The 27,961-nt window shown below is 48.6% G+C and overlaps 1 protein-coding gene across 2 annotated transcripts in view; it reads right to left on the bottom strand.

The window, feature by feature from the left end:
- Positions 1-27,961, bottom strand: part of SH3PXD2A (SH3 and PX domains 2A) — a 246,157-nt gene that overhangs the window by 120,452 nt on the left and 97,744 nt on the right. For both annotated transcript variants that reach the window (XM_010589010.3, XM_064269355.1), the window contains exon 4: positions 7,981-8,057. In XM_010589010.3, the coding sequence (XP_010587312.1) occupies positions 7,981-8,057 (77 nt within the window). The remainder of the gene's footprint in view (positions 1-7,980; positions 8,058-27,961) is intronic.

Here is a 27,961-nt window from a genome sequence, read left to right as displayed (position 1 = left end):
AATAGAATTATAGTGTCGAGGAAGAGGAAAGTCATAGTTTTAGGTCTTCTCTGAGCTGGCCAGACAACAAGTATGGCATCTAGTACTAAGCATCCTACCAGGAAGACCTCATTATGCCAAACCCATACTAGGGCAAGATGGCACAAGGTGAGACAAGGCTAGGGCAGACCAGATAAGACAACACTTTCCTTCTAGAGCCCGTGGCTTTCCAGGGGTCCCTAACATATCACATCCCATGAACAACCAAGAAACAGAAAATAAGAGGAATTAACATTTAATGAGCAATTACCATGTGTCAGGCACTATACTAGGCCCCTTCGCTCATCCATTCATCTGATGGACAGTGAGGGCTTTTCAGTGTGCCTGACTTGGGGCTGTGCATTGTTGTTAGAGGGATAAGCAAGGCACAGCCTCCGCCCTCCCAAGAGTACATGCTAATGATACATCACCTCATCTACCTGGAGGTAGATACCATTGCCTCCATCTAGAATGGGGACACTGGGGTTGTTGGGGTGGCAGAATCCAAGCCCCATGCTCAGAAGGTAGGAGTGACCGGAACTTGCCCCCAAAGTGCTCAAGTCTTCACTGAGCACATATGGTATGTGCTGTTTTCTCCTCAGGAAGGGGAAAGGAGAACTGAGGAAGGACAGGGAGAGCAGGAAGAAGGGAGGAAAGAAGAAAGAGGAGGAGGAGGAGAGGCAGTCAGGCATGTGTTAAGCAAGGGGCAGAGTCAGGAGAGGAGGACTCCCGGGGGAGAGCTGAGGTTTCAGAAGGAGCACCGATGGGGGGCAGGATGGACTGGAGGCATTAGGGACCTCATCACCAGGGCTCCAGGCAGTATGCAGAGAGTCACTGCCAGGGTCAGCTCCCTGAAAGGGAGGGGAGGAGTGGGAGGGCAGGCTTCCAGCAAGGACCAGGGAGCTAGCCCTCCCAGCTCAGCACTGCCACCCACCCCAGGCACAGACCCCAGGCGAGGCCACTGCTCACCACGCAGCCAGCGGTGAACAGAGGGGCTCTTCATGCTGACAGAGATGGGCATTCCGGGGGCAGAGGACACGTGGGCTGGGAGGGCTCAGACAAAGAGGCCTTTTGGTTGAACAACCACAGCATCTTTATTAAACAGGGAGCCCCAAGGGGGAGCTGCGTTGAGGGCTCATCCTGATTTCAGGCTGACAAGAGGCTCTCAGCGCAGAGCAGCTTCCATCAGAGCTGCCGCCAAAGCCCAGTTCTGGCCAAAATCATTTGGCAGAACAGCTGGGTCCTGAGGAGTCAGTCCCAGAGGCCTGGGCTGGTGGTAAGGGCCAGAGCTGCAAACCCCCAAACCCAACTGTCCTGAGAAGAGCAGGGTGGGGCCAGATGCGTGAGTCTTTTCTGGGGCACTACTTCCTGGCTCAAGTCTAAAATTCTGCCTTTAGATATTCATAATACATAGCATGTGGCGGTTAAACCAGGGCCCCGGGGCTGGCCAGGCAGACTGAGTTTGAGTCTTGGCTTGGCCACTCACTGGTTGCGTGTTGCTGGACAAGTTACCTCCCCTCTCTGAGCCCAGTATAGTGGGTTTGATATAGTACCTATCTAACTGTTAAGAGAATAAACATCAAGATCATGAATGTAAGAGGCCTATCACAGTGCCTGGCACAGAGTAAACACTTAGTAAATATTAGTTGTTACATTATTGTTGTCATCATCCTTCAGGGAAAAGCCATGATGCACACTAGAAAGAGCATTGGAAAGAGTCAGGAGAACTCAATTCTAATTCCAATTCCACCATTATATACTTGCTGTGTGACTTTGGTCTGCTCACTTCACCTCTCTGGTTGCTATTTCTTCTAGGACAAAATAGAGTACCTCTAGAATTCCAAAATATATCTCATGGAACACCTGCCCCATCAGATAAGACGAATTCTCTGGGCAATTTGGAATGGTGCCTGATAGGTCACCCCATCCTGACTCTGGAGATCACTGTATGTTCATTAGCACAGCAAAGACTGAGAAGTCCTGCAGCAAAGAAACCTGTAGGGCTTTGTTTGGGCCAACATTTATTAATAACAATGACATCCTGGGGGACTGACTCATTTAATCATCACATCAACTAAGAGATAGCTACAACTAGGATTCCAAATTTACAGAAGAAAATAAAGCACAGAGAGGTTAAATAATTCTCCAAGATCACACGACTGGTAAGTAGCAAAGGTTTGAATGAGGCTGCCTGAGTCCAGAGCCTATGCTTTGTCTGATCTAGCACTTTACTGTCTCCAGCATTAGTCACATGTGCTCTACCATGGAGCTGCTTTCCAAACAACTTCCAGTGACATCTCATGGAACGTAAACCCGTTGCCATCAAGTTGATTCCGACTCATAGTGACCCTATAGGACGGAGTAGAACTGCCCCACAGGGTTTCCAAGGCTGTAAATATTTATCATATCTTTCCCCTGCAGAGTGGCTGGTAGGTTTGAACAACTGACCTTTCAGTTAGCAGCTGAGTACTTTAACAACTGTACTTCCAGGGCTTTCTTCCATGGAACATACTTGGAGCAAATCCAGACTAGAGACATTCTGGAATTTTTTCCAGCTCCATAGTCTGAGGCTGTAGTACTGTAAACACCACTGACTTGACTTGTCTGACCTATCCGTCCAACTGAACCTTTCAAATAAGGCTCCACCTCAGGTGAGTCAGAGGGTCCTGAAAGCCCCAATGTTGGAGGAGGGCTGGAACAAGCAAGACCTCACAGCCCTCAGCATCCAGGAAGGGGCTCCTGCCCATGGGGCTGCTGAGAGCATGCCCCTGTGGGAGGTTGGCTGAGCTGGCTTCAGCCCCCTTCTAGCCCTGGCTTTCTGTGATCCAGGGGGTCAGTGAGCTGACTGAGAGCAGATCTGGAGTGACAGGGCAACAGACGGGGACTGGGGCACTGGGTATGCAGGGCCTCGGGGAGGGATGCCTGGTAAAGAGGCACTAAAGAGCCACCCAGGTTTCACCATCAACTAGTCCTACCACTGTGCTCCCTTCTCTAGTCCTAAACTGCCCCCAACACTCTAGTTCCTGCCCCCTCCAAGACCATATTCTGGGGGCCCGTGCTGTGCTACCACTTAGCACCCAAGTATCATCATCCCATTTGGCACAGAATTAGACAAGGTAGGGAGTGGCTGCATTGCGTGTCTCTGAGACCTCCACCCAGGTGCATTTGGCACAAGTCTGATCTTTGCAAAGTACAAGGGGCATGGGAGGGGCCCCAGGCAGCCGGTGGTCAGACCCTTGGCTTCAAGACCAGTCACCCTCTACAAAGCCCACCACTCTGGGTAATGTCTGTCCTGGGACAAAAAGCAAAGTTCTACGTCTGACAAAACAACAATGGGTATCCCGCTCTTTACATGGGATCGAACATTTCCACCCTTTTTAGCCAGGTCACTTTAGTTTCTAATCAACGGAAATCTTATAGGCAAAAGCCCAGCTGCTCTGGGTCAAGGGAGGGAGGGGAGGAGGGTGGTGTGAGGGGTGCTGGAGTCCAGATTTGGCATCCTACTGCATCTCCACCCCACCCCTGGGGGCTGCCTCTGCCCTGCCAAGACTGTTCTCCCTAGATCATCATCTAGAAAGCTGGGGCCTCACTGAACTTCCATAAATCAGGGTATTTCAAACAGGAGGTTCTCTTTTTAAAGGATCTAAGCAGAAAATCTTTTTGAAATGTAAATAGTCTCTAATTCCCTGTCACAGTTTAAGCCATTTCACAAAGTTCCTAGTCCTTGGGGCCTGGGGGATGTGTCACCCTCTGGGGGAGGCTTCAACTGCTTGTGATCTTTTTATCTTGTCAGCAAACACTGGCCGAACACCCTTGGGGCCAGGCTTCCTGCTGGTTAGTGAAGATGGATGGCCCTCAAGGTGTTCCCAGTCCCTGGAGAAGATGGAGGCATAGAAAATCACCCTCCTGCAGAGCAGAGGGCTGAGCAAAGTTCTCTGGGGAGCAGATGAGCAGGTGTGGTCAGCCTTCCGGGGGAGTCGGGAGGCTTCTAGGAGGGGGTACCAGAGGGAGCTGAATGAGTCCGGGGGAAAGGGGACTGGCACTGGCCGACTGGCACTGGCCAACGGGCGGAGGCCTAAGAGGGCCTGGCTAGTTGGGAGAAGCTACAAGTCTGGTGGGCTGGACTACAGGGCTGTGAAGAAAGCTGTGGGCTGTGGGAGCTCCGGGTGCCCTTCACAGAGGGCCTTGGTGGTTGGGATGCGCCAACATTCTTGTGGGCAATGGGGCTACTCTGAAGGCCTTTATAAAACTCCTTTTCCTGGCTCTGTCTGTGCCAAAGGAGATAGAGATACTGTACTGACTGGGTTTGCCTACAGTAACAGAACACCCGGGGCATAAACTGATCAGCCTTGGCTCTCTGACTCAGTCTCCCCCTTCAGAAACACTATGGGTCCAGGCTCAGAATGAGGACTACAAGAACAAGGTTACCTCCCCCATATGATGATTGCACATGCCAGGAAGCCCCAAAGGGTCTGTTTTCATTGCAACATGGATCTTTCTCTTTATTAAGGTGAGAGCCAATGTTGGGTCATGGTGGAAAAATCCCACAGTAGAAGGCAGAACATCTAAGCCTTAGCTCCACAACCACGTAACAGCTTCAGTTTTCTAATCTGGGAAGTGGGGATAAAAATGAGTGGGTTTAGGAGATGCAGAGGAGGAAGAGTCAGGAGATCTTACCCCTTCGATGCTGACATCCTTGTCGGGCTCAGACCACCTACCCTCAGTGTGACTATGTCCAGGCGTTCATCACTACCACAAAGAAAGTCATTGACCCCTGAAAGCAAGTCTGTCATCGACAGCAGAATAATAGAAACAAGCTCAGCTATTAGGGCAGCAAAAAAAAAAAAAAATCTAGGCACAACTACTAGGAAGTGGAGGCTTGTATAAATGTCATTAACAGGGCAAACGGGTGAGTTGATCATTCTCAAACACTGTCACTCCCCAGGGATATTTATTTTATCCCCTGGACAAACACTACAAACATGTATTTCACGCACAGGAACAGGGTAAATGGAGTCACTAATAAAAACTGCTAACCTGAGCCCTACAGTATAGCACAAGATTGTTAGGAAGATGAAAGCCTTCAACTTGTCGAGGCCACAGAACCATTAAATATGAACCGCATAACCATGTTGCCCATTAAATTAATTTATGGAGTTAAAGAAATGCCTTTGCAACCCGTCTTGATAGACACCCGGCCCTCAAGCGCCACATAAAACAATCACCCGGCTGGGGCTCAGTAAATTTTCCATGACGCTCATCCAATCTGCTCCACATACGTTTAAAATGAGCACTGAGGTTTGGACTGTGAGACTGCCACCAGGCAGAGGGACTGGCTAGCCAGGGAGGCAGGGAGCCTGAAGTCTGGGGAGGTCCATCAAGCGGTCAGACTTTCCACATCTGTGTCCTCGTGAGGAGCTGGCTGCTCTGTCTGCAAAGCCAGTTTCACAATTTTGGATGTGTTTGAATCCCCACCAGATTCCAGCCTCGGGCCCATGTTTGTCCATGTGGTCCAAGGAAAGAGATGTTGGCAAGCAAAGCAGAGCTGGAGATGCAGAGTGTGGTAATAAAGATGCAAGAGACTCTCAGCAGAGTGCGTTCAAGGGCAGGTATAGACAAGGACAGGGCCGGCCATGGCACACTGACATGGACTGCTGCATGGCACTGGCCGGGAGGTTGGCTATAGGTGTCAGTGACACTGAGTGGACTGACTACACTTGGTACTGGCCCTGAAGCTGGCTGTTAGGTGGCAGTGTCACCAAGTGAGATGTTGCACACTGAGTGGCCATGAATTGGAGTATTTGGTGGCAGAGTGTCAAATGCAATGCCGGGTGGTAGTGGCCATGGACCACCACTGGCTCATCCCTCATGGCCATTCCAAGGTCAGCTGGTTTCTCAGACAATTGGGCCACAGATCACAGAGTTCTAGTTCAGCAGAACTAAAGGTCACTTCTGTACTGCCCTCCGCGCCACCCCCCCCCGCCCCGCCCCGGCTATCTCAGAGTAAATTACTGCCTGTGAGATGGTTGTCTGTACGGTGAACCCACAACACCACTCTTTGTGGCCTGGCTCTCAGTTCCTGTCTGTGCTAATCAGGTTAGGAGGCCCATCCTCTTGCAGACCCCACTTAAGTGGCTCCCCAGTCACCAGCAGCAGCACTGAGATCCCAGGACCCCCCTGAATCTAATCTCGATTCAGGAGTCCTGTTCAAAGCTTGATCCTAGAAGATAAGATGCTATCAGCTTCCTCCTCCGGGTGACCCAGGAGACAGCATTTCCATGGAGCTCAATTGCAATGCCTCACTAGCGCAGGGAGGCCCCGACTGATTTGAGTCATAAATCCCAGCTGCAAAAGGTTTCCTCCTGCCCTTTGCCCCCTCCTCCATTAGCTTTGCTCGTTTATTTAACTTCTTGGGAAATGCATAAAGAGAAACAAAAGCTCTGGCTGCAGCCATCAATTTAGCTGAAAACAGCAAACATCCTTTAAGGAGGAAAATGAATATTGATCTGAAGAACAGGAACTTCTAGCTTGAAGGGGATCTGTCACTGAGGTACCTTTAGGAAAAGGCAGAAAACATGGCCTAAGTGTAATCTGCAGTCCCCGAAATCAAACTCTGATTCGATGGTGAATATATGGGAGTGCCCACCTTCCCATAGGAGTGCCTGGGGGATACAAATGGTTAATGCCCTCGGCTGGTACCCAAATGATTAGAGGTTGGAGTCCACTTAGAGCTGCCTCGGAAGAAAGGCCTCGCAATTTACTTCTGAAAAAGCAGGCATTGAAAACCTATGGAACACAGTTCTACTCTGACACATATAGGTCGCTATGAGTTGGAATTGACTCAGCAGCAACTGGTTTATCTTCCTAGAGGCTTAGGAACAGCAGCTAATAAATTTAGCAGTTTGGTCCTTATTTTTATTTGCCAAGCATTATAATTCGGAATTATAAAGTATCAGCGCAATAAGAGACCTCATGTCTAACGATTCCACGTAAGTACAGAGCATTTCAGAAGTTACAAAACACTCTCCCATGCCATTAATGCCAGTGGTGCCCAGCAATCAACATTAAGTTGTTTGTACCTTGTAATAATAAAAACATAAAGCTGGCATTTACTGACAGCTTCCTCTGTGCCATGCAATGGGACTGTTGCCTTTCCATGGACCACTTCACTCCATCCTCACAGCCACCCTCTGTGGAGGTGCTATTCTTCTAGTTGCACAGATGTGGAAACTAAGGCTCAGAGAAGTTAAGTAACTTGCCCAGATTCACACAGCTAGTCAGAGGTTCGAACTCAGGCATTCTGACTATCCAGAGGCCACATGACAAGGACGCTGAACTTGGGACAGCTTATCATTCTCACTGCAGGGATCCTAGGCTCTAATCAACATAGGAAGAAAAACAGACTCTGGTTCAGGACATAGCTGTTCTCCTGTCTGCTCTTTAGCGCTGTTTTAATGTGGGTCTGTGTGTGTGCACGTGCGCGTGCACGTATGAGCACTTGCATCTAAAAAGATGTGTGTATGAACATTTATATCTATAAGGATTTATATGAATAAACACGTGAATTTCAGATGCTACTGAACTCAGAGCTGATTTCAACAATTTCCAAAAAAGAATTCAAGGCAATAATTCTGTGTCCAATAGAATGCCACATACAGAATTCCTTCAGCAGGAGGCTGGGAGAAGTGGTTTAAAACAGTGTTTAGTAAACATGGACATGTCTGGAATGGAATATGGGCTAAGCTGTGAGCCTGAGACATTCGTGCCCTAGACATGGCCCGGTTACTAGGTGACCCCTCCCCAAAGGACACCCATTCCCACCTCTCTGGCCAGGAAACGCCGGGCCTCAGGATACATCTGCTAAACTACTACAGCCAAGGGCTTTGTACAGACAACCTCCTTCACAGATGGACAGACGCCCAGACAGGCAGTCGGATAGGATGCCCCCAGACATGCCCTTACCCGGCAGTACTCATCAATGGGCTTCAGCCTCTTCACAGCTACATCCCGGATGTGGCTTCTCCGGAAGAGGATCTTGCCTGGAAGAGAAATGCTCATGAGCTGGGTCGTTTCAGGCAAAACTGCCAGAAGGACCAGAGACTCCCACCTTCTCATTTCCCTCTGCCTGGACTTCCCAGATCTTTAGGTGGCCACTGCCTGCCACCTCCTCTGCCCAACGTCAAAGAGACAAAAGAGGAGTTGTCACCTCTCCCGGGAGGTAGGAGGCGCCCAAGGCTGAGGGCCCAGGATCTCTCCGGCAGAGGAGGAGCCCCGGAGGTTGCCATCTTGGGCTTCCATTCATGAACAATTGGCCAAGTCACCTTGTCTGGGTCTAATGCAGGATCAATGCCCCAATGCGAGCACAGCTCTCAAGTGACCTCACAAATAAACACAAAGGATGGCCCAACCCACATGCTGTGTTTTGTTTTCAGGCCCATCCCTCATTGAGAAACTGGCAGTGGTTCCTACTAGCTAGGCAGGAATTCCTATTCTAGTTTAGAAGGGTGGCTATTTCTAGGGCAGGCACAAGCCAACGCCAAGGAAAGCCTGGCTGCCTCAGCCTGAATGCTCCCCAGCCTCTTGTACCCACAGCCTTCAGCCATATTGGCACTACCCAGTTGGGCTGGCAAAGCCTTCTACAGGTATGGGCCAGGCTTGCAGGAAATGCCAGCCCCTCAAAGCTTACCAGTGGGCTCTTCCAAGTTGGCTAAGCTCAATCATAACAAATAGCTCAAAGCATAGTCCTTTAAAACGGTCTGTTAAATTTAGAATCTGAACTCCTCAGCCCGATGTTCACAGCCTTCCACGGCTGGCATTTCTGTGGCTGGTGGCTGACAACGTCCAGGGCCGATGTTCCCTTCCAGAAGACCTTCCTTGATTGATTGGCTGAGCTGAGAGTAACCTCCCTCTGCAGAACATTCACAACACTCTGTCCATTCCTAAGGTACTTGCCATGTTCTGCTGTGTGTACAGCTATTCGTGAGCCCCCTTCCAGCAGGGGCCTGTGGGATTCATCTTAGGTCCACAGAGCCTGGCCTGCGGTTAGTGGTTAATCCGTAGCTATAAGAGACATCCCTTGTCCCAAGCCACCTGATTTCCCTCTGGAGAACCTCCCCCTCCACTCTCGGCCCTTATGGTTTGAATGGGGCTAACCATATCCCCTGGCAACAAGGATAGGCATGTGACCCAGCCTGGTCAACCAGAGTCACAGTAATTGACTCAGGGATGGGCAGGGGACCCAGTATGGGTCAATGAGAGTCAGCCCTGAGGCTTCTGCTGGTGCCCTCTTTCTCCCACACGTGCTAAGCTGATAAGATGAAAATCTGGAGCTTCTAAACTCACTGATGTCTAACCAATTCCAACTCATAGTGACCCTGTAGGACAGAGTAGAGCTGCTCCATGGAGTTTCCAAGGCTGTAATCTTTGCAGAAGAAGACTGCCACATCTTTCTCTTGAGGAGGAGCTGGTGGGTTCCAACTGCCGACCTCTCGGTTAGCAGCCTGGCACTTAACCACTGTGCCACCAGGGCTCCTTAAGGAGCTCCTGATTATCTTTATTATTACCTAAGAAACTAACTGGGAGGAAGGAACTATGGCTGGCACATGGTAGATGCTCAGTAGATGCTTCTTAAATGATTGAAAAGCAGAACCAAACTATGGCAAGAGGCAGATGCCTTTGACATCGAGCAGGTGGTATAGCTGTTCCTGAATCTAGGCTCTATCCCTGTACTCTTCGCTTGCATAAAACAGTAAAATTCTTTTCATTATTTAAACCAGTTAGAGATTCATTTTTATCACTTGCCCTAAAGGAGTCCTAATTAACGTAATTTCCATGGCGTGTGAACAAATATGTAGCTGCATGTTAAGCCATGTGAGCTCCTATCCAAGTGCAAGTACTAAGAAAGTCCATTGCCTCAGCTTAGGCTATTCCTGCATAAGCAGATCTGGAGACAATGATTGGAGTGCAAGTCATTTATTTGGGAGATAATCCCAGGAACTATCACTGGGGAGATGGGAAGCAAGGAAGGGAAGGGAAGGAAGTATTATCAAGCCAGTTAATCACTGTGGGCAAATGGAGCTGAGTGCTGCTAGGGAACTCTGGGAGACGATGTAGAGTACACCTCAGAGGTATCCCAACTGAGGGTGAGGAGGCTGAGGTATCACCAGCTCCCGAAGGTACAAGTTGTCACTGTGGGCTGCTTCCAAGGGCACTAACTCTGCAGAGCACTTTTGGCCCAGTGTGCTCTCACAGCTAGAACAAAGCCCTCAGGCACAGAGTCACAGTTGTTCGATAAAATAGCCTATAGCAGGTAAAGGTGAACAGGGAGGGGATGCAGGGGTGGGGTACTAAAAGCAGCTGCCACAGCCATCCCAGACTTCCCTGTCACCACAGGTACTGGTCACCAGCCCTGCTTAAGCCAGGCAGTGGAACATCAACTGCATCACCTTGCGTGTGACTTGTTTCCTATCTGTATCTCTCATCTCTCCAAATACGTTGTGAACTTGAGGCCATCGTCTGCATCCCATTCCTCCTCTCTGCCCCACACACTCCACTTAGCACAAGACTTTGCACACAGCAGATACTCAGCCAATCCTGCTGGTTCATTCACTTTCCTTTCCTAGAATCTTCCTCAGGCTAGCCTTCCCTCCCTTTCTCTCTGAAGCCGGAAAGAGGGGCCAGCTCCATGTCAGAGGGACACTTTGCAGACTGAACAGTATCATGAGATAAACAGGTTCTGCCGTGTGTTCTTCTTGAAAGGAGATAAAATGTGATATATCAAGATGTTGGCGATAACCACTTTAACGTGGAGGAAGATGTCACAGATTTGGTATTCCCTGACTCTTTGCCTTCTACCCTTTTTTGGTTGCCTGTTGCTTTATTGCCTGCATGCTGCAGGAACGGCTACCGGGACATCGTGTAAAAATAAATGTACATTGTGAGGAGACCCACTCTTGGGACTGACAAAATGACAGGCAGCCCTGGGACTGGAATTCTGGGCCTTCTTCCTCAGTCAGTTATCTGTCAGGATTAGAGGTTGACCAGACCCAGTGATATGGATTGAACTGTGTACCTCCAAAATATGTGTTGCAATTCCTAATCTCTATGCCTGTGCTTATAATCCCATTAGGGAATAGGTTGTCTTTGTTATGTTAATGAGGCAGGATTAGTATAGGGTGTATCTTGAGTCAACCTCTTCTGAGATATAAAAGATTACATAAGCAAGCTAGGAAGAAGAGATGGGGGAAGAAAGACACTACACCACGTGAAGATCACCAAGAAGCCAAAGAATAAGGACCTTCCCCCAGAGCCAACAGAGAGAAAGCATTTCCCTAGAGCCGGTGCCCTGAATTCAGACTTCTAGCCTCCTAAGCTGTGAGAAAATAAATTTCTGCTTGTTAAAGCCACCAGTTATGGTATTTCTGTTGTAGCAGCACTAGATAACTAAGACACTCAGTGACTCCAGTAGTCAAGCAGTATACCGCAGGACCCTGAAGGACTTGTCTAATAGAGGAATAGAGGAATCCGAAGGAGAGACCATAGAAGGGACCAGGGCCCACAGACCTGTATGGAACAGCAGCCTCATTATCCAAAAATAGCACTCCCACCCTTCCTCATCCCTTCAGAAAACAAAAAAGAAGAGGATGGAGATGGAGAGAGCAGCCGGGTGCCCCGTCCCAATCTCCCGATCTCAAGGCTGGCCGAAGGCGTCTTACATCCCTATCTGAGATATATATATATATATATATATATATATATATATATATATATATATGTGTGTGTGTGTGTGTGTGTGTGTGTGTGTGTGTATATCTAAAAACAAACAACAAACAAATAAAAAAGTTGCCATTGAGTGGATTCTGACTCATAGCGACCCTATAAGGTTTCCAAGGAGTGGCTGGTGGACTCCAACTGCCAACATTTTGGTTAGTAGGTAAGCTTTTAACCACTGCGCCACCTGGGCTCCATGTATGTCTATATGTATTTAAAAAAAAAAAAAAAAAGTTGCCATGGAATCAATTCCAACTCATGGCGACCCTATATGTGTCAGAGTAGAACTGTGCTCCATAGGGTTTTCAATGGTTGATTTTTCGGATCTGGATCACCAGGCTTTCCTTCCGAGGTGCCTCTGGGTGGTGTTAAACCTCCAACACTTTGGTTAGCAGTTGAGTGCATTAAATTGTTTGTACCATACATGTATGTGTGCATGCGTGTGTATGCAGACACAGTCCCTGATCTGGTTGCAGAGACAGAATTAGCAGAAAACAAACAGTGAAGGAACCACTGAAGGCCTCCATAAGCTAAAGGAGGTTTAGAGAGGGAGAGATGGAGGTGGATGAGATGGGGGGATAGGTGGGGAGACTTTGCCTGATCTTAACCTGCTCTGGTCCCTGAGCAGGGAACCCCCTCCTTGCCCTACGTGGCCACCCTCTGCAAGTGAGGCCACCATGCCACTGGACTAGAGGTCTCATAGTCCTCTCCACAAGGCTCAGAGTCTGTTGCTCAGGTGCAAAATTAGAGAAGAATTTCTGGATAAGCCATTTCCCAGTTGATTTTTTGGAATTCCAACAGGGCTTCCCTCTTCCTGCTGAAATCCTGACAGGAGCAGCGTTTTCTTGGGGCTTTGGCACAGTTTGCCAAGGCGGGAAGAGGGAGGGAAGATCTGGAAGGGATTCTATGGTCTTGACTTCTCTGTTAGGAATCCAAACCACACTGTTAGAGCCAAACTGGTGACCATATTAAAAAGGAGAGAAAAAAAGAAGAAGGAAAACCCCCATTAAGAAAGTAGAGACCACAGGGCATGGAGGGGCTCTTAGTGTAATTCAGCCTGTTTACAGTCAGGCTCGGCTCTGCCAGAGGCTTCAATGCCCTGCAGATGCCGCCGAGAAATATGATAAGCGTAATAAGGAAGATTACACACAGGGCATGAAACAGACCTCACGACTTAACTCATTCCTGAAAGGGGAGAAGTAACGTAATTAGGTCAAAAGCGTGCTGATGGAGGTCTCTCTTCCTGCCACTCTGGGCTGCGCTGGGAGGTGGAACAAGCAGACAGAGTATATGTCTCAGGGGCAGGAGCTCTGGGTTCAAGTCCTGTGTAGGTGTGTGTGTGTGTGTGTGTGTGTGTGTGTGTGTGTATGCATGTCACTTTGAAGCAGGTTCCTCCTCCACCGAGGTCTTCACCATGGAAAATAAGTCACGGTTTAAAGCAAGCAGCCATACATGGGGTATGCTGTGATGAGTTCTAAGAATACTCCCCTCCAAAAACTAACTAACCAACTAACTAATCTCGCAGCCTACTTCTTTGATGCCTGAGATTACAGAATCAGAGTTTATTTTGTAGGGGGTTTCTTCAGGTTTTTTTTTTTCATTTATTTTTTAGTGTGCTTTAGGTGAAAGTTTTCAGAGCAAAATAGCTTCTCATTAAACAATTAATACACATATTGTTTTGTGACATTGGTTGCCAACCCCATGGCATGTCAGCACTCTCCCCTTCTTGACCTTGGATTTCCCACTTTCATTCATCCAACCTTCCTGTCTCCTCCTGCTTTCTTGTCTTTGCCCTGGGGTGGTGTGCCCATTTAGTCTTGTATACACGGTTGAACTACATGTGTTATTGTTTGTTTTATAAGCCTGTCTAATCTTTGGCTGAAGGGTGAACCTCAGGAGTGACTTCAGTATTGAGTTAAAAGGATGTCCAGGAGCCATACTCTTGGGGTTTCTTCAGTCTATGTCAGACCAGTAGGTCTGGTCTTTTTTTGTGAGTTTGAATTTTGTTCTACATTTTTCTCCAGCTCTGTCTGGGCCTCTCTATTGTGATCCATGTCAGAGCAGTTGGTGGTCGTAGCCAGACATCATCTAGTTGTGCTGCACTCAAAGAAATTCATTTTTTTGATTTAAGATTCTGGTTAAGATATATAAACCTCTCCCTGGAATACAGTACAGTAAAGCCTTATTAATCATTCACACCTGGGTATGAACAAGCATCCACTCCTTACTTGAAAACAGGGTCTGGTTAGGGGATAGAGCACAGAGCACAGAGGCCTTGATGGAAGGGGATCTGATGGGTGGAGGGGAGAGGAATGGAGAAACAGAGTCAAAGTCAGCTTTTGCTGGCTTCCCAGTCTTCCTGCAATCTGGACCCACCCTTGAAGTTCAGCTCCATTTCCTGTCAGTGTGGCCTCCCAGCCTTCACCTGGGTTAACCCGACCCATGCTATAGCCTGCACTACTAGTGGGGAAGCCCTGTCTGTTTCTCTAATGCGGCCCCTGAAGGTGCTAAAACGCCACTTCTGACCTGCCGCAGCCTGGGGGCGGCGGGTCACCTGTTGGCCTGCTGGACTGCTTTCAGCCTGTACTGCAGCTAAGATGACACTCTCGCTGTCTGCAGCCTTGAGCCTGGTGCAGGTGACACCCAACACTTAATTCTGCTTCTCACCTGCAACGCCTGGCCTTGCGCACACTCTGCTTGGGCCAGCAGAAACAGGGGCCTATTTGGGTAGGGGAGGCTGGACGCTGAGGCACATGCAGGCTCTGGCAGGAGAAGGCCCAAATCGAAGAGGTTAGCAGTCCCGGGGATCCTGACTCCATGCCCTGAGTTTTGACTCACACGAATCTCTTGTAGCTCCACACCAGGATGCTACCTCTGGCATCAAGTCTGGCATAGTAGGCGTTTGTGGGTTTTGACTGGCAGTTTTTATTTAATCAGTGCCCTGATTTTCTTTTGGGGAGCAACCCCTCCTTCATTCTCAGTCCGTGTGATTTCAGTGGGGCTGATCCCAACTGCCAACCTCAGGAGTAATCCATCAGTATTTTCCAGCCATGGACCTATGACTTCGGTGAGAGTTAGTCTAGGATTTTTGCTGGAACAATGGGGAGAGAAGTGCCCTCCGTCTACTGGGGCTGCTAACTGGTAAACGGCAAACCCGGAGTTGTTAGGAAGCATCTTTGTGTATCGCCACTACCATTTGGGGGAAGCCTGTCTGAGAATGAAGTCAAGAGAGAAGAAAACAAAGATGAAAGCTGGAGAGACACAGATTCTGATCCATAAGGTTTGGTCACCCAGATCCAGCCATGCCTGAAACGACCACCCCTGAAGTTTTTAGTTACATAAGCCGATACATACTCCTTTTTCTCTTTAGCCAGATTGAGAAGGGTCTAGTTCTTGTAACCAGGAGAGTCCTGACTAACACAACTGGCTTTGCCATTTAATGTTGTGTGACCTGGGATTAAGTCACAACCTATTTGAATCCCAGTTTCTTCAAACTCTACAATGGGAATAATGCCCATCTCAAAGGGTTATTGTAAGGAGTCTAGGAACTAACTTATAAAAGCATGTAACAGAGAGCTCAGCCCATAATAAATGTTGAACAAATGGGATCTCTTATTAGCTGACAATTCCAGGTCAAATAGCCGGGGTAGGGGAGGGGTAAACCTAGCCCTGCCTGTCTCCCGACCTGTAGAATCCAAACACCATCATGTTTCCCAGGCACCAGGACCCAGCCCATCTACCTGGCTTACCATCCAAGGCCAAAGACTAACTCCCCTCAGCCTGATTCAATCCCTGCCCCAGCCACATCTCCCTAACAGCTATCATTTCTCCTCAGAGTGGGGCTCCTCCGTCAGCCCAATTCAAACAGCAGAGGACGTGACACAGCGGAGAAGCAGCCCGATTATTCGCTCCATCTGCCCACCTTGGGGCATTCTAGAATGACTCACAGATGAGTCTCCCCACACCCGCCACTCCCCCACACACCACAGAAACAGACTGGCAAACATCCACTGGGGTTACACCATAGATCGAAACTTCAACTCTCCCGTAACCGCAGCCATCTTACGGTAAGCATAAGCACACATAGGAGGGAAAAACATCATCTTCTCCCAAATTCTGGTTCGGGCGTCCCATACCCAGTACACAGAGCCAGGTCTGCACATGTGAAAGAACAAAATCTTTCTTCCCCTGTCCTTAGCAGGGTTGTGGGGGTTTATGGGGGCATTTGCCTGAGCACATTGTAGGTGGTAATGCGTCTTTGCTGAACCAAAATGGAGTCAAAAGCTTTTTGAGCAGCTTTATTGAGCTAAAGGACCAGAACGCTTTATTTTTTTTTTTAACTTTTTATTGACATAGCACACACATGTGTATAATTCTATGAATTTCCACACACTGAACACACCCATGCCAAGTACCCAGGTCAAGAAAGGGAACATCACTTGCACCCCAGAAGCCCTTGCCAGACCGGTTTTTAGAAGACTGGGTGGGGTTTGTGAGGATGCTTGTACTGATACAGATGTTAGAACTCTAGACTGACCAGGTAGTGTCTATAGTAGAGAAAAGGCACTCACACATTTATTCATTTCAGTTATATTTACTTTTATCTTTTCAAGGTTTTTTAAATAATACATGGCCGATGACTTGATTGATCCCTGGAATGAGATACCATTTTTGTGAAAGATGAACATACTTTTGATGTATTAATTGTTGTAACCAAGGGCTAAATGCTTATCTCTAGGATTAGCTTTGGGAAGAGCCGTGTCAACAGAAACAAAACCCCTCAGTTTGCCAATTTGTTCTTCCTTGCCCAGGGTTGGTCTTTAGCCCTGACATAGACAGGAGATGTTTCATTACTTATAAGATCTCACTTTGGATCACAGTGGCCCAGGTCTTAGGTATTACCTGTAAGGTAGCCAGAATCTAGAGATTCCCCGTAGATATCAATGAATGATATCAGCCAAAATGGTGCTGTGGATTGGCAGGGCCAATGGGCAGGGTCAGCCCAACTCTGGGAAGCAGACAGAGCATTACATTGGATCTCCCTGGGTTGGTCTTAGCCCCAGGAATGGGATAGGACTCCATGATCAAAACTAACAATACTTAAGTGGACAAGCTAAGGACAAATGCCAACTGGATGACACTGTGGTTCTGTAGGGCAGAGGATGGGGTCTCACTCAGAGCTGAGCTGTGACAGGGGTGAGCACACCCTAGATGATGCTTGGCAAACCTGTATAATATGTGACCTAAACTAATGGCTAGACAGCTGGTGATAGCCAGGGGCCTGTGGACCACTGGCCTTCACGGCCACAGTCACACTATGGTTTTCTATTCTTGCTTTACTGGGAAGGCAAAAAAAAAAAAAAAGTGAAAATCTAGGTCCCTTCAGCTCAAGGCAGGGGGATCAGAGTGTGAAGTTGACAGTCACAGCCTATTAAAACCACTGTGTCCTGGGTATGTTCATCTTCCCGAGTATTGGTCTTATCATATGTCAAATGGGACCATAGGGCTGGAATATGGATTAGAAACAGCGCACAGTGTTGAGTGCACCGGGGGTTACAGAGAAGGTAAGGGTAAAGTCACTACATCTGGCCAACTGCCCATCTGATTTGTCTGGTGACCTTTTACCTGTCTGAATTCCCAGTCTATCCTTCACTCCTAATCCATTTTCCAACCAGCAGCCAGAATAAGATTCTTAAATCTTATTAACCCTTACTTAAACTTTTCAGTGGCTTCCCAGTGCACTGGGAACAAAGCCTCAGCTCCTTTCAGTGGCAGAATCCAGCTCATGCACCTCCCTCCCACCCTGCTCCCTACATGCCACTCTCAGGACCTGGCTCCCACTACCCTTCGCCTGGCTAACACCTTCCATCCTTGAGATCTCAGTGTAAAGGTCACCTCGTTGGGAAGGCCTTGGCAGGTTACTGCAAGTAAGGAGGTCTCCCCTGCTCTCTCCCTTCCTAGAATTATCAGTTGGTAATTATCTTATCTGCCTCTTTATATGACTGTCTGCACAGAATTTAAGCTCCCTGAGGTCAGTGAAGCCGTGTTTCTTGTCACTATTGTGTCCTGAGTGCCCAGCACAGGACAGGTAGAGTGGCACCCGACTGACAGATGCTGAATGAATAAATAAGTGTGTGTGTTTACAGAATCTCCTTCTAGATGGTTCCTCTCCACCCTCTCTCTTGCTCACTCTCACACATACATACATACACACACAACCCTGAGGGTACTAGCAGATGTAGCTGCTCTCACACATGGGGGTCTGCTGGCCCAGGGGTGGACTCTCCACAGCGCCTCCCACCTTCTGGGGCCAGACAGTATGGGGCCAGAATGTGGTTAACTCAGAAGTCTGTATCAGGCTAAGCTGTTTGCACTCCGTGTGGGTGTGGCAGGCACGGTGGGCAGTGGCTCTGCACCCTCCCTGTGGGAACCTGGGTATAAAGGGCCCCATTCAGGCTCTGCAGCCTCAGCTTCTCCCCTCCAGGGGAGGCTGCCCTCAGGAAGGGGATCATGGGACGCTGAGCAGAGCTTCCCGGCAGCCTCTCCCTGCGGTACAGGGCCTTCAGGGCTCAGAAGAGACACAGCAGAAAGGCCCATTGGATGAGGAGGCTGTGGGTGGGAAGGCAGAGGGCAGGCCCCCTTCAGAGGGATGATGCTGAGAGGCACTTGTTCAGCATCATCCCACGATGCTCTGAAGCAAAGGAAAATCCCAGGATGCACAGGTCTGAGCCAGTGGCTCGACAGCGGCCCCATGAACACAAGTCCAGCATGGAGCCAGAGGGGAGTTTGCCTGGGTCCCTTGGGATGGCCCCTATCCCCTAAAGCCTGCTTTTCTTGGCATTTGATTCTGTTGGCAGAAGTGATTTGAGACAGTCAACTGTCTTCAGCAACTTCCCCCCAACATCTTCTGTGGTTCCATCTTCTACAAGGAGAATACATAACATTCATTCGGCACTTGGTATATGTTAAGCACACTACTCTATATTTCTTATTTAATCTCTACAACAACCTATGATCTAGGTACTGTTATATCCCATTTTACAGATGGTGTCATGGATTGAGTTATGTCCCCCCCTCCCCCAAAAATGTGTGTGTCAATTTGGTTAGGCCATGACTCCTAATATTGTGTGGTTGTCCTCTATTTCATGATTGTAATTTTATGTTGAGAGGACTAGGGTGGGATTGTAACACCACCCTTACTCAAGTCACCTCCCTGAGCCAAGGTAAAGGGAGTTTCCCTGGGGTGTAGCCTGCACCACCTTTTATCTCTCAAGAAACAAAAGGAAAGGGAAGCAAGCAGAGAGTTGGGGACCTCATACCACCAAGAAAGCAGGGCTGGGAGGAGAGTGCATCCTTTAGACCTGGGGTCCTTGCACCTGAGAAGCTCCTCAACCAGAGGAAGATTGAGGACAAAGACCTTCCTCCAGAGCCGAAAGAGAGAGAAAGCCTTCCCCTGGAGCCGATGCCCTGAATTTGGACTTCTAGCTACTAGGCTGTGAGGAAAATAAATTTCTCTTTGTTAATGCCATCTACTTGTGGTATTTCTGTTACAGCAGCACTAGATAACTAAGACAGGAGGGTAAACTGAAAGTAAGAAAAGATGAGTGATCTGCCAAAGGTCACACAGCTAGGAGCTGGGTGGGATATGATGTACCATGGTCTCTTTCTTTAGGCAGTATGAAAGTATCTAGGCTCTTCATTATTTTGCTATATTCCTTCCTTTCCCCACACCCAGGGGCATGTATTCCCTTGGCCTTTCTTCCCAGGTGTATATCACAAACCCACCCCAACCCCATGAGCATGGTCAGCATGCATCATTCATTTACTCACTAACTATTCTGCACCTACAAGTGCTGGGCACGGAACCAGGGGCTGGGGTGTGATGGTGAACAACACAGACATGGTCCCCGCCCTCACCAAGGACACAGCCTGTGGAGAAGAGACAGCTGGACAGGCATCACGCTGCACTGTGATAGGTTACAGTGGGGTCACACAGGAAGCCGTAGGAACACACAGGAGGGGAGACAGGCCTGAAAAGTGGTAGGAGCCAAGCAAAGGAAGGTGGGAGAACGTTCCAGCAGGTGGAAAAGCCTGAGCAGAGGTTCAGAAACTAGGGTCCATGGCACACCTGAGAGGCCAAAGTCAGCTCAGGGTGGCTGGAGAGTAGTATGTGTGTGTGTGTGGGCATGTGCACATGTGTGTGTTGGGAGGTTACTGGGGTACGATTATGAGAGGTACAAGAAGAGGCTGAAGAGGAAATAGAGACATAATCACATGGACCATACAGAGCAAAGTGGAGCCACTAAAGTTCTGTATTTCAGAACACACCTGAGTTCCTGAACCTTCAAGGTTGAGGACACAATTTTGACCTGAGGGGATGCAAGTGCCTTCAGACCTAGCCTGGAGCCCTTCTTTTTCAAATTCTAATCCCAGGGTCAGGGTTTGGGAGAGCACACCTGGGCCTGGTCACTGGCAGGGAACACACAGCACAAGCTCAAACCTATGGTATCACCAGTGTCTATATCCACCATAGCCCACATGGATCATGGAGGTAAAACCAGGAGACCTCAGAGGTCATCATATCCCACTCCCTCATTTTCTATGGTTGGAACTGAGCTCAGAGAGGGCCATGCCTTGCCCAACTTCATATAGCAAGTTAGTGACCAGGCCCAGACTCAGAAAGGCACCTGGACTGGCTCTGCCGGGTTCTGGAGTAAGTATTGCAGCCTCTTCGTTACAAGTTATTTTCCCCAGGGTCTGCAACTCCGCTGTCTTTCCTACCTCCTCTAATTTCTACCCCAACCCTAACCCAGCATTATGGATTGAATTGTGTACCCCCCAAAAAAAAAAAAAAATTTTTTTTTTTTCCCCCAAAAGATATGTTAAATTCTTAACTCTCTATCTTAGTTAAAGCTGTTACAGAAATACCACAAATGGGTGGCTTTAATGAACAGAAATTTATTTCCTCAAGTTTAGGAGGCTAGAAGTCCAATTCAGGGTGCCGGCTCAAAGGGAAGCCTCTCTCTCTTTGTCAGCTCTGGGGGAAGGTCCTTGTCTTTTTCAGCTTCTATTCCTAGGTTCCTTGGAGATCATGTAGTATGTATCTTCCCTTCCCTTTGTGCTTGCTTGCTTAATCTGTTCTTTTATATCTCAAAAGAGATGAACTTAAAACACACCCAACACTAATACTTCCTCATTAACATAACAAAGAAAACTCTGCTCCTACATAGGATTACATCCATAGGTACAGGGGTTAGGGTTTACAACACATATTTTTAAGGGACACAATTCAACACATAACACCCTCGGTACCTGTGAAGGTGATCTTGTTTGGAAATAGGGTCTTTGAATGTTATCAGTTAACATGAGGTCACAATGGAGTAGCCCTTTGCCATCAAGTCAATTCCAACTTACAGTGACCCTCTAGGACAGAGAAGGCCTGCCCACAGGGTTTCCAAGTAGCAGCTGGTGGATGCGAACTGCCGACCTTTTGGTTAGCAGTCAAACGCTTAACCACAGCAACACCAGGGCTCCTAATGGAGTAGGATGGGCCCTAACCTGAGTGGTGTCTTTATAAAAGGGGAGAAGAGACCCAGAGACAGAGATACACAGAGGGAAGATGGCCATGTGATGACAGAGGCAGAAATTGGAGGGATGCAGCTACAAGCCAAGAAACACCAAGGATTGCCCAGAGCTGCCAGAAGCTGGGAGAGAGGCATGGAACAGATTCTCCCTCTAAGCATCCAGAAGGAACCAAACTTGCTGACACCTTGATTTTGGGTTTTAATGTTTTTAGTCACCCAGTTTGTGGTACTTTGTTACACAGCCCTAGGAAACTAACACACCCAACAATTTCAGTTTTTAAAATCCCCATGACCACCGATGAAGAAATTAAAGCTGAGAGCTAGCTTCTGAATTTCTCCAAGTCACACAGAGCTGGGACTAGAAGCCAGGTCTGATTCCAGGCAGTGTTCCTGACCCACCACAGACGTCTGTTCATAAAGACGGTTTTGCAGGAGGTGGAGGCAGGGCAGTGAACAAGGAGGGCATTTCTGGAGTCCAGAAAGGGAGGGTTTCTCCAGGCCCCATTGGCAAGTCTGAAGCATCCCGAGAGACACCAGAGCAACTGGATAACGCACACTCACTGTCCCGGCCTTGATGATTTGTGACCGTCTGCTGCCTGGCTGGTAGTCATGCCTCCAAATATTCTGGGGGAGTGTTATTTATAGACCATGTTTCTATTTATATTTTCATTGAATTCCTACTAACCCTAGCTAATTCTACCTGCGCCCCCCCTGCCCCGCCCATACCTAGAGAAGGAAGGATAAGAATTCTTTTTTTCACCGAGTAAGTCAGGGGCAAAGGTGAAGGATAAAGTCTTGGCTGTGTGTGCAGCAGCGTTTCAGCAGGAGCCCTTTGAGGGGAAACATTCAAGACAAGGGGGCTTTCTACGCCTTCCAAGGGAAATAAAAGGGGGTGGAAATGGGGAATAGGTGGGAAGGGCACAAAGCTGGCCTTATACTGAGGCAGTCACATTTTACCTATGCAGTGGGATTTGAGAAGGGCCTAGTAGACCCCTGTTCTCCTGAAATGTTTCCCTTTTGCATGATATTCCACCATTAGGCATTTATTCCTTTGGTCTTAATAGCTTTTGTATCATAAAATGTTGGGACTGGGAGAAAACCCAGAAAATGTCAAGTCCAATCCTTGTATTTTATAGATGGGGAAACTCAGCCTCAGAGAGGGGCTGCAACTTGTCCTCCTTACGGCGGAATCTGAATGAGTAAATGAAAATCCACTACACACAGTTCACAGGAGACCATTTCAATGTCACAGGAAGCGCTGTCAGACACAGTAAAAGAAACTGGGGCAGCAAAGCTGGCCCAGAACTCCTGCCTCATCAAGTTTAAGTAATGAATAGGTAAAACCATATGATATTTCTTAAGGTTCAAATTTGGTACCTCCAATGAAAACCTCCTGGTTTCAGCGTCACATAGAAAAGCAAAGGTAAAGTTGACTTCTTTCTTCCTCATTTTTAGTCCCCTGTTCAATCTTTGCTTAGGAAAGAATATCTGTGATACTTGTCACATACATAGTTACCTTATAGGTTTGGATTTCCAAAGCTAGCCTTCCAGAAGTCAATTTCTTCTGGGCATTATGCCTGTAATTCCAGCATCTGCCACTAGGTGGATAGTTAAAATTGGGTGGTAACAGAAAGTAAGGATGTAATTTAGACAAGACCTTTACTGTAGGCGTGTGGCACTTTATTAAAAGGACAGCATATTTCAGCCTCTAATTAGTATACTTTTTGAAAAAAATGATGCAAAATGAAGCAAAGTTTCATTTAGCAAACACTCTATTGCAGGTGACATACCCACCATTTTATATGGAGCCTCAACTGGTAGTCTTGGGGCATTACAATTTTGATCAGTCCTACTCTCTTGCAAGCACTTCCAGGATATAGAGAATAGTGGTCAAGAGCTTTCATTTAGAAGTACAGGATCCTGAGTTTGAATCCCACCTCTGCCTCTTACTAGCTGTGTGACCTTGGGCAAGTTTCAAACCTTTCTAGCCTGTGAGTCTTCATCTGTAAAGGGAGGTTATTGTAATTAATGAGAAAATACAAGCACTTTACACAATACCTGGCAAAGGTATGTGCTCGATAAATAATAGTTATAACCCTTAGCAGCAATTTTCTTTTATTTACAATTGTTTAATCTGTTAAGATTCCAGGCCTCACCCACAGTACCTCAGGAAGCTGCTTGCAACTTTTCCTCTACTGCCAAATCAACAAAGAGTTATCCCCGGGCTACTCAGCTCATGCTGTGAACAGCTATTCCACTCTCTCTCTTTCAGAGGCAAGTCTTTCCGCTAGGAGAGAATTGCCTTGCCAACCACATAAAAAAAAAAAACCACATAGGCCTTACTTAAACCACTTCCACTGACCACCAACTATTAAACTTATCAATTCATCTTTCAGATCTGAAACAATAGGCTGGGAGTAAAAAATATGCCGATCAGAGAAGAGTTGCCTGGCACCAAACTACCAATCACTCACTTGCAGACTGGGGCTTAGGCGGTCTGGGCTGCACTTCCAGCAGGCTCCAGCTGACACCCATTCTGCTGATCTGTGAATCACATTTTGAGCAGCAAACCTCAACTGTGAGGCCTGCTCCTCGAAAGGATTCTGGAAGGCCTGCATGCAAATTACCCCATACTAAACCAACCAAAACCAAACCCAATGCCGTCGAGTCTATTCCGACTCATAGCAATCCTACAGGACAGAGTAGAACTGCCCCATAGAGTTTCCAAGGAGTACCTGGTGGATTCAAGCTGCTGACCCTTTGGTTAGCAGCCGTAGCACTTAACCACTACACCACCAGGGTTTCCACCTCATACTAATAATCACCAAACTGCTCAGTGCTTACTGACTGCCTCACCTCTATTTTGATAACTTTGCTAACAGCCCCTGTGATTTTCCTAACAACCCTGTGAGGTATTTCACAGATGAGGATTATGATGGAAGGACAGAGATGAAGAGTAAAACAGAGGTCCAGGGTCACACAGCTATTTAGGATTGGGATTTGAACCCCAGGTTTGTCTGGCTTTAAGTCCTCTAGTGCTTAAGTACAATGCTTACCTGTCTCTACCATGGAAAAAGCGCAGAGTTTCAAGTCAGATGACGTACCAAGTAGAAAGCCCACATTCAAACCCAGAACTGTTTGACTCCAGAGCAAGTGCTCAGAACCACTGCGTTCTGGGGCTTGCAGAGCTGAGGGATTACACAGCTTCTTTTGGCAGTTCAACTTTGGAAGTTCTCCCGGAGATCTGCCCATTCTTTCTCACTGTGAGGTGTAATCTAATCCTTTGTGTTCTGGCCTGGGGAGAAAGAGTAACCTAGCCCTTTCCCCCTCACACAAACCTCATCCTGGCTGCTAAAGCCTGTGGGGCCTCTCCCGTCCGCCCGTCCCTGAAGGGTGGAGATGGGCTAGTCCTGCCAGGCAACCGCCACCCTCCCTTCCTTCTGAAGGTACATTCAGGTGAACAGACTCCATCTTCAAACCATGCCAGCCCCTTCGGGCAGACTGTGGTCTGGAGGCCAGGCAGCCCAGCATCTTGGGGCTGCCTCAGTGGATATCAGTCCTTGGAACTGTGGAAGTGAAGGGGGAGGTGTTTTCAGAGCCCAGGTGACTGCTCTGCTTGACGCCAGGCGCCTCTGGATGAATGGTACATCAGTTCACTTGGGCCTGGGGTGTCTCACAGAGTCAACTCTGTCCCTGCCAGGGAAGAGCTCTGGCTCGGGCTCTGTCCTTGGCCTTGAGTCCAGTTGGGGGTGACTCTGGAGAGCAGTGGAGGGCCAGGCCAGGGACACTGTGGGGACTTGGCACCTGCCGCCTTCACCTCCTAAGAAGTGTTGGGGGTCGGACTCTCTCTCAATGGACTTCAGTGTTCTCCCTCCACCACCACCAACCCCTGCCACCCTTCCCTACTCCCCACAGAAACCTGGACACAGAAACCAGAGTGCCCAGCGCCCAGAGGCCCTTGAGGAGGAGGTTGGTGGAGGGAATTTTACCACCACAAAGCATCTTTCATATGCACCAAGGGCTTCAGCTATCTCAGGGAGGAGGAGGAAGTCCACAGGGCATGAGTTGGGGGGGGCCAGTGGAGGCTGTGAATCGCTGGTTCTGCCATCTTGGCCAGGGTTGCCCAGATAGAACCGTGGACATCATCATTCTTGAGCTCTCTCCCACTCCTGCCTCCAAGTCACCAGCAACTTTGCAGATCACTAACTTTGCAGATCACTCTTGGTGGTTCCCTAAAACACACCTCGGATCTTCTCCGCTTCTTTCCACCTCATTGCCCAGCCTAGGCTAAGCTGCCTTCTGTCTTACCACCATGCCTTCCCAGTCTTCTCACTGGTCTTCTCACTTCACACTTGCTCCCCCGCCCCTCCAGTACATCAGACATGCATCAAGCCTGAGTGATCCTTGCAAAAGAGAAATCCAGTCACATTGCCCCTAGGACTAAAATCTTTCAGAGACTTCTCACTGCACCAAGGATAAAATCCTCGCCTCTTTGCTTGGCCTGTGAGAGCCTGCAAGGCCTAGCATGTTGAGTTCTCCAGCCTTCTCCCCCCAACCCCTGCCTTGTACCCTCTGTGGCTGCCATACTGAAAGCTTCCACAAGCATCTCTTTCTGGGCTTCTCACAGCACCCCCATGAGTCCCAGCACCTGCTCCCTTCTCCCACCTCAGCTGCCTCTTGCTCTCTCACCTCTATGAAGACCTAGGTTCAAGTAATTGACCTATCAGTCATTTACACTTGAGTATGAATTTATAGATACCACCACTCCCAGGGAACAGAGTGTAACTGTCCTCTCTAAGCATGAAGTGAAAGGATTTTACCTTCTAGTTTAACTTTTTAAAATTTGTGGCACAGTGATTATTAGCAAGAGTTGGACCAGAGTCCAGGACTCGGGACTCCTAGGCCAAGGCACTTTTTTTCTGCATGTTAAATTATACGAGCTGACTGGGAGCATGACAGACATTCATTTCTGCTTAGATCAGCGGTTTCTTGCAGAAGATATTCCAGGATATACCCCGTTCAGGGCTGAGGGTTTGGGGAGGGTGTTCAGGAGGTTGATTCCTTCTAGATTTATCTCCAAACAAAGAAGACACATAGCAAGTCATAAGAAGGTGAGTTGGATCTTTTCCCAGTCTTGAAATACAGGGATGACATGGGCGAAGATCTTGGGGGCCCAATCCACATGTACCTTCCAAAGCAATAAGGGCCTTGAGTGGCTGCCTCCTGCAAAGGCCCGTTATTCCCAGCAAGGCCTGGCAACTCTGGAGCTGAGAGCCTGCGAAGCTGGTGACCCTGATATATTATCCTGACATCGGGGACAGGACCACTCAGCTCCCTCCCCACTTCTCTGTCCAGATCAGTCACCTGGACAGAACTCTCCAGAAACAAGCTCCTTGCTGCTTTGCAAGTTAACACAGGCAAGGAAGGAAGAGGGAGAAGCTGCAGCTGAAGTGCAGTGGGAAGGGCTGAATCAGCACAGAGTGAGAGGGCAGGCTGAGGGCAATGGAGCAAACACAACCCCAAATGTGTGGCCTGCAGCAGGGAGGCAGGAGAGGCGAATTCCCTCCATCAGTAACACCACTGCCTCACTCACTTTGCAGATCGCTCCATGCTTTCCACGCATTACCTGCTGGGAACGTCACCCCAAACCATGATACCCCATTTGATGGGTCAGGAAACTGACACTGGAGGCTGGGTGCCTGAGCCAGAACTGCAAGCACTGCTTCTGTTCACATATGGAGCGCTCCCATGCTCCTTAAAGGGCAGCTCTGCCACAGGAGACATGCTCTGGAGTTTTGAGACTCCCCTCCCTCTGTGTGCCCAGCTTTCTAGGTGGTGAGTCAGCCCTCCCCACTCATTGCTGTCCTTCAAACACACATACTCAGGTCACTGCTCTTGCTGTCCCTAGCCTGGCCCCCCATCTTCCCAAGCCTGCCTCTTTGTTATCATGGATGGCTCAGCCCAGGTGTCCCCTCTGCCGAACTGCTGTTCTTGACCACCTGATCTGAGAACCCCCAAGGCGCGTTATCTATCACATTAGCTTGCCAGTTTCCTTTCTAGCACTTACCACTACTGGAAATTACTCATTTATTGGTCTTCTTTCTGACTCCCCCACTGGAAAGGGAACTTCCTGAAAAGAATGACCTGGTCTGTCTGTCTCGGCTGTATCCCAGTGCCCACAGCTGGGCCCCGTACACCATAAGGGCTCACATCTGCAGCAGGCTGAACGTGGCTCTTCTGTGCAGCATTCAAAGCCGGCTGCCGACAACAGGCCCCAAGAAGCACTCACCCCAGATTACAGAGTGGGAGAATGATTTTGGGGAGTGGGGGAGTAATTATAGCAAGAGAAGACCCACACTTCCATAGGAGGTAGGAGGAAAGCTGCTTTTAAGAAGGCGCACGGTGCCTGCCAGGCCTATAATCTTGTCCACCTTTTTAAAAACCTGGCATTACCAGCAGGCCTGTCTTTTCCTTCTCCGTCACATAGGTTTGTTCTTTCCTGTCGTCCTAGGTCACCCACCAGTGAGGCCCTGGCCCTTGGGGGCTGCAGTGCCAGTCAGCATCTCTGAGCTTCCAAGGCCCTTCGGGGA

Source organism: Loxodonta africana, chromosome 16, assembly GCF_030014295.1.
Source record: "Loxodonta africana isolate mLoxAfr1 chromosome 16, mLoxAfr1.hap2, whole genome shotgun sequence".
Classification (NCBI taxonomy): domain Eukaryota; kingdom Metazoa; phylum Chordata; class Mammalia; order Proboscidea; family Elephantidae; genus Loxodonta; species Loxodonta africana.
This window is presented reverse-complemented; position numbering and strand designations above follow the sequence as displayed.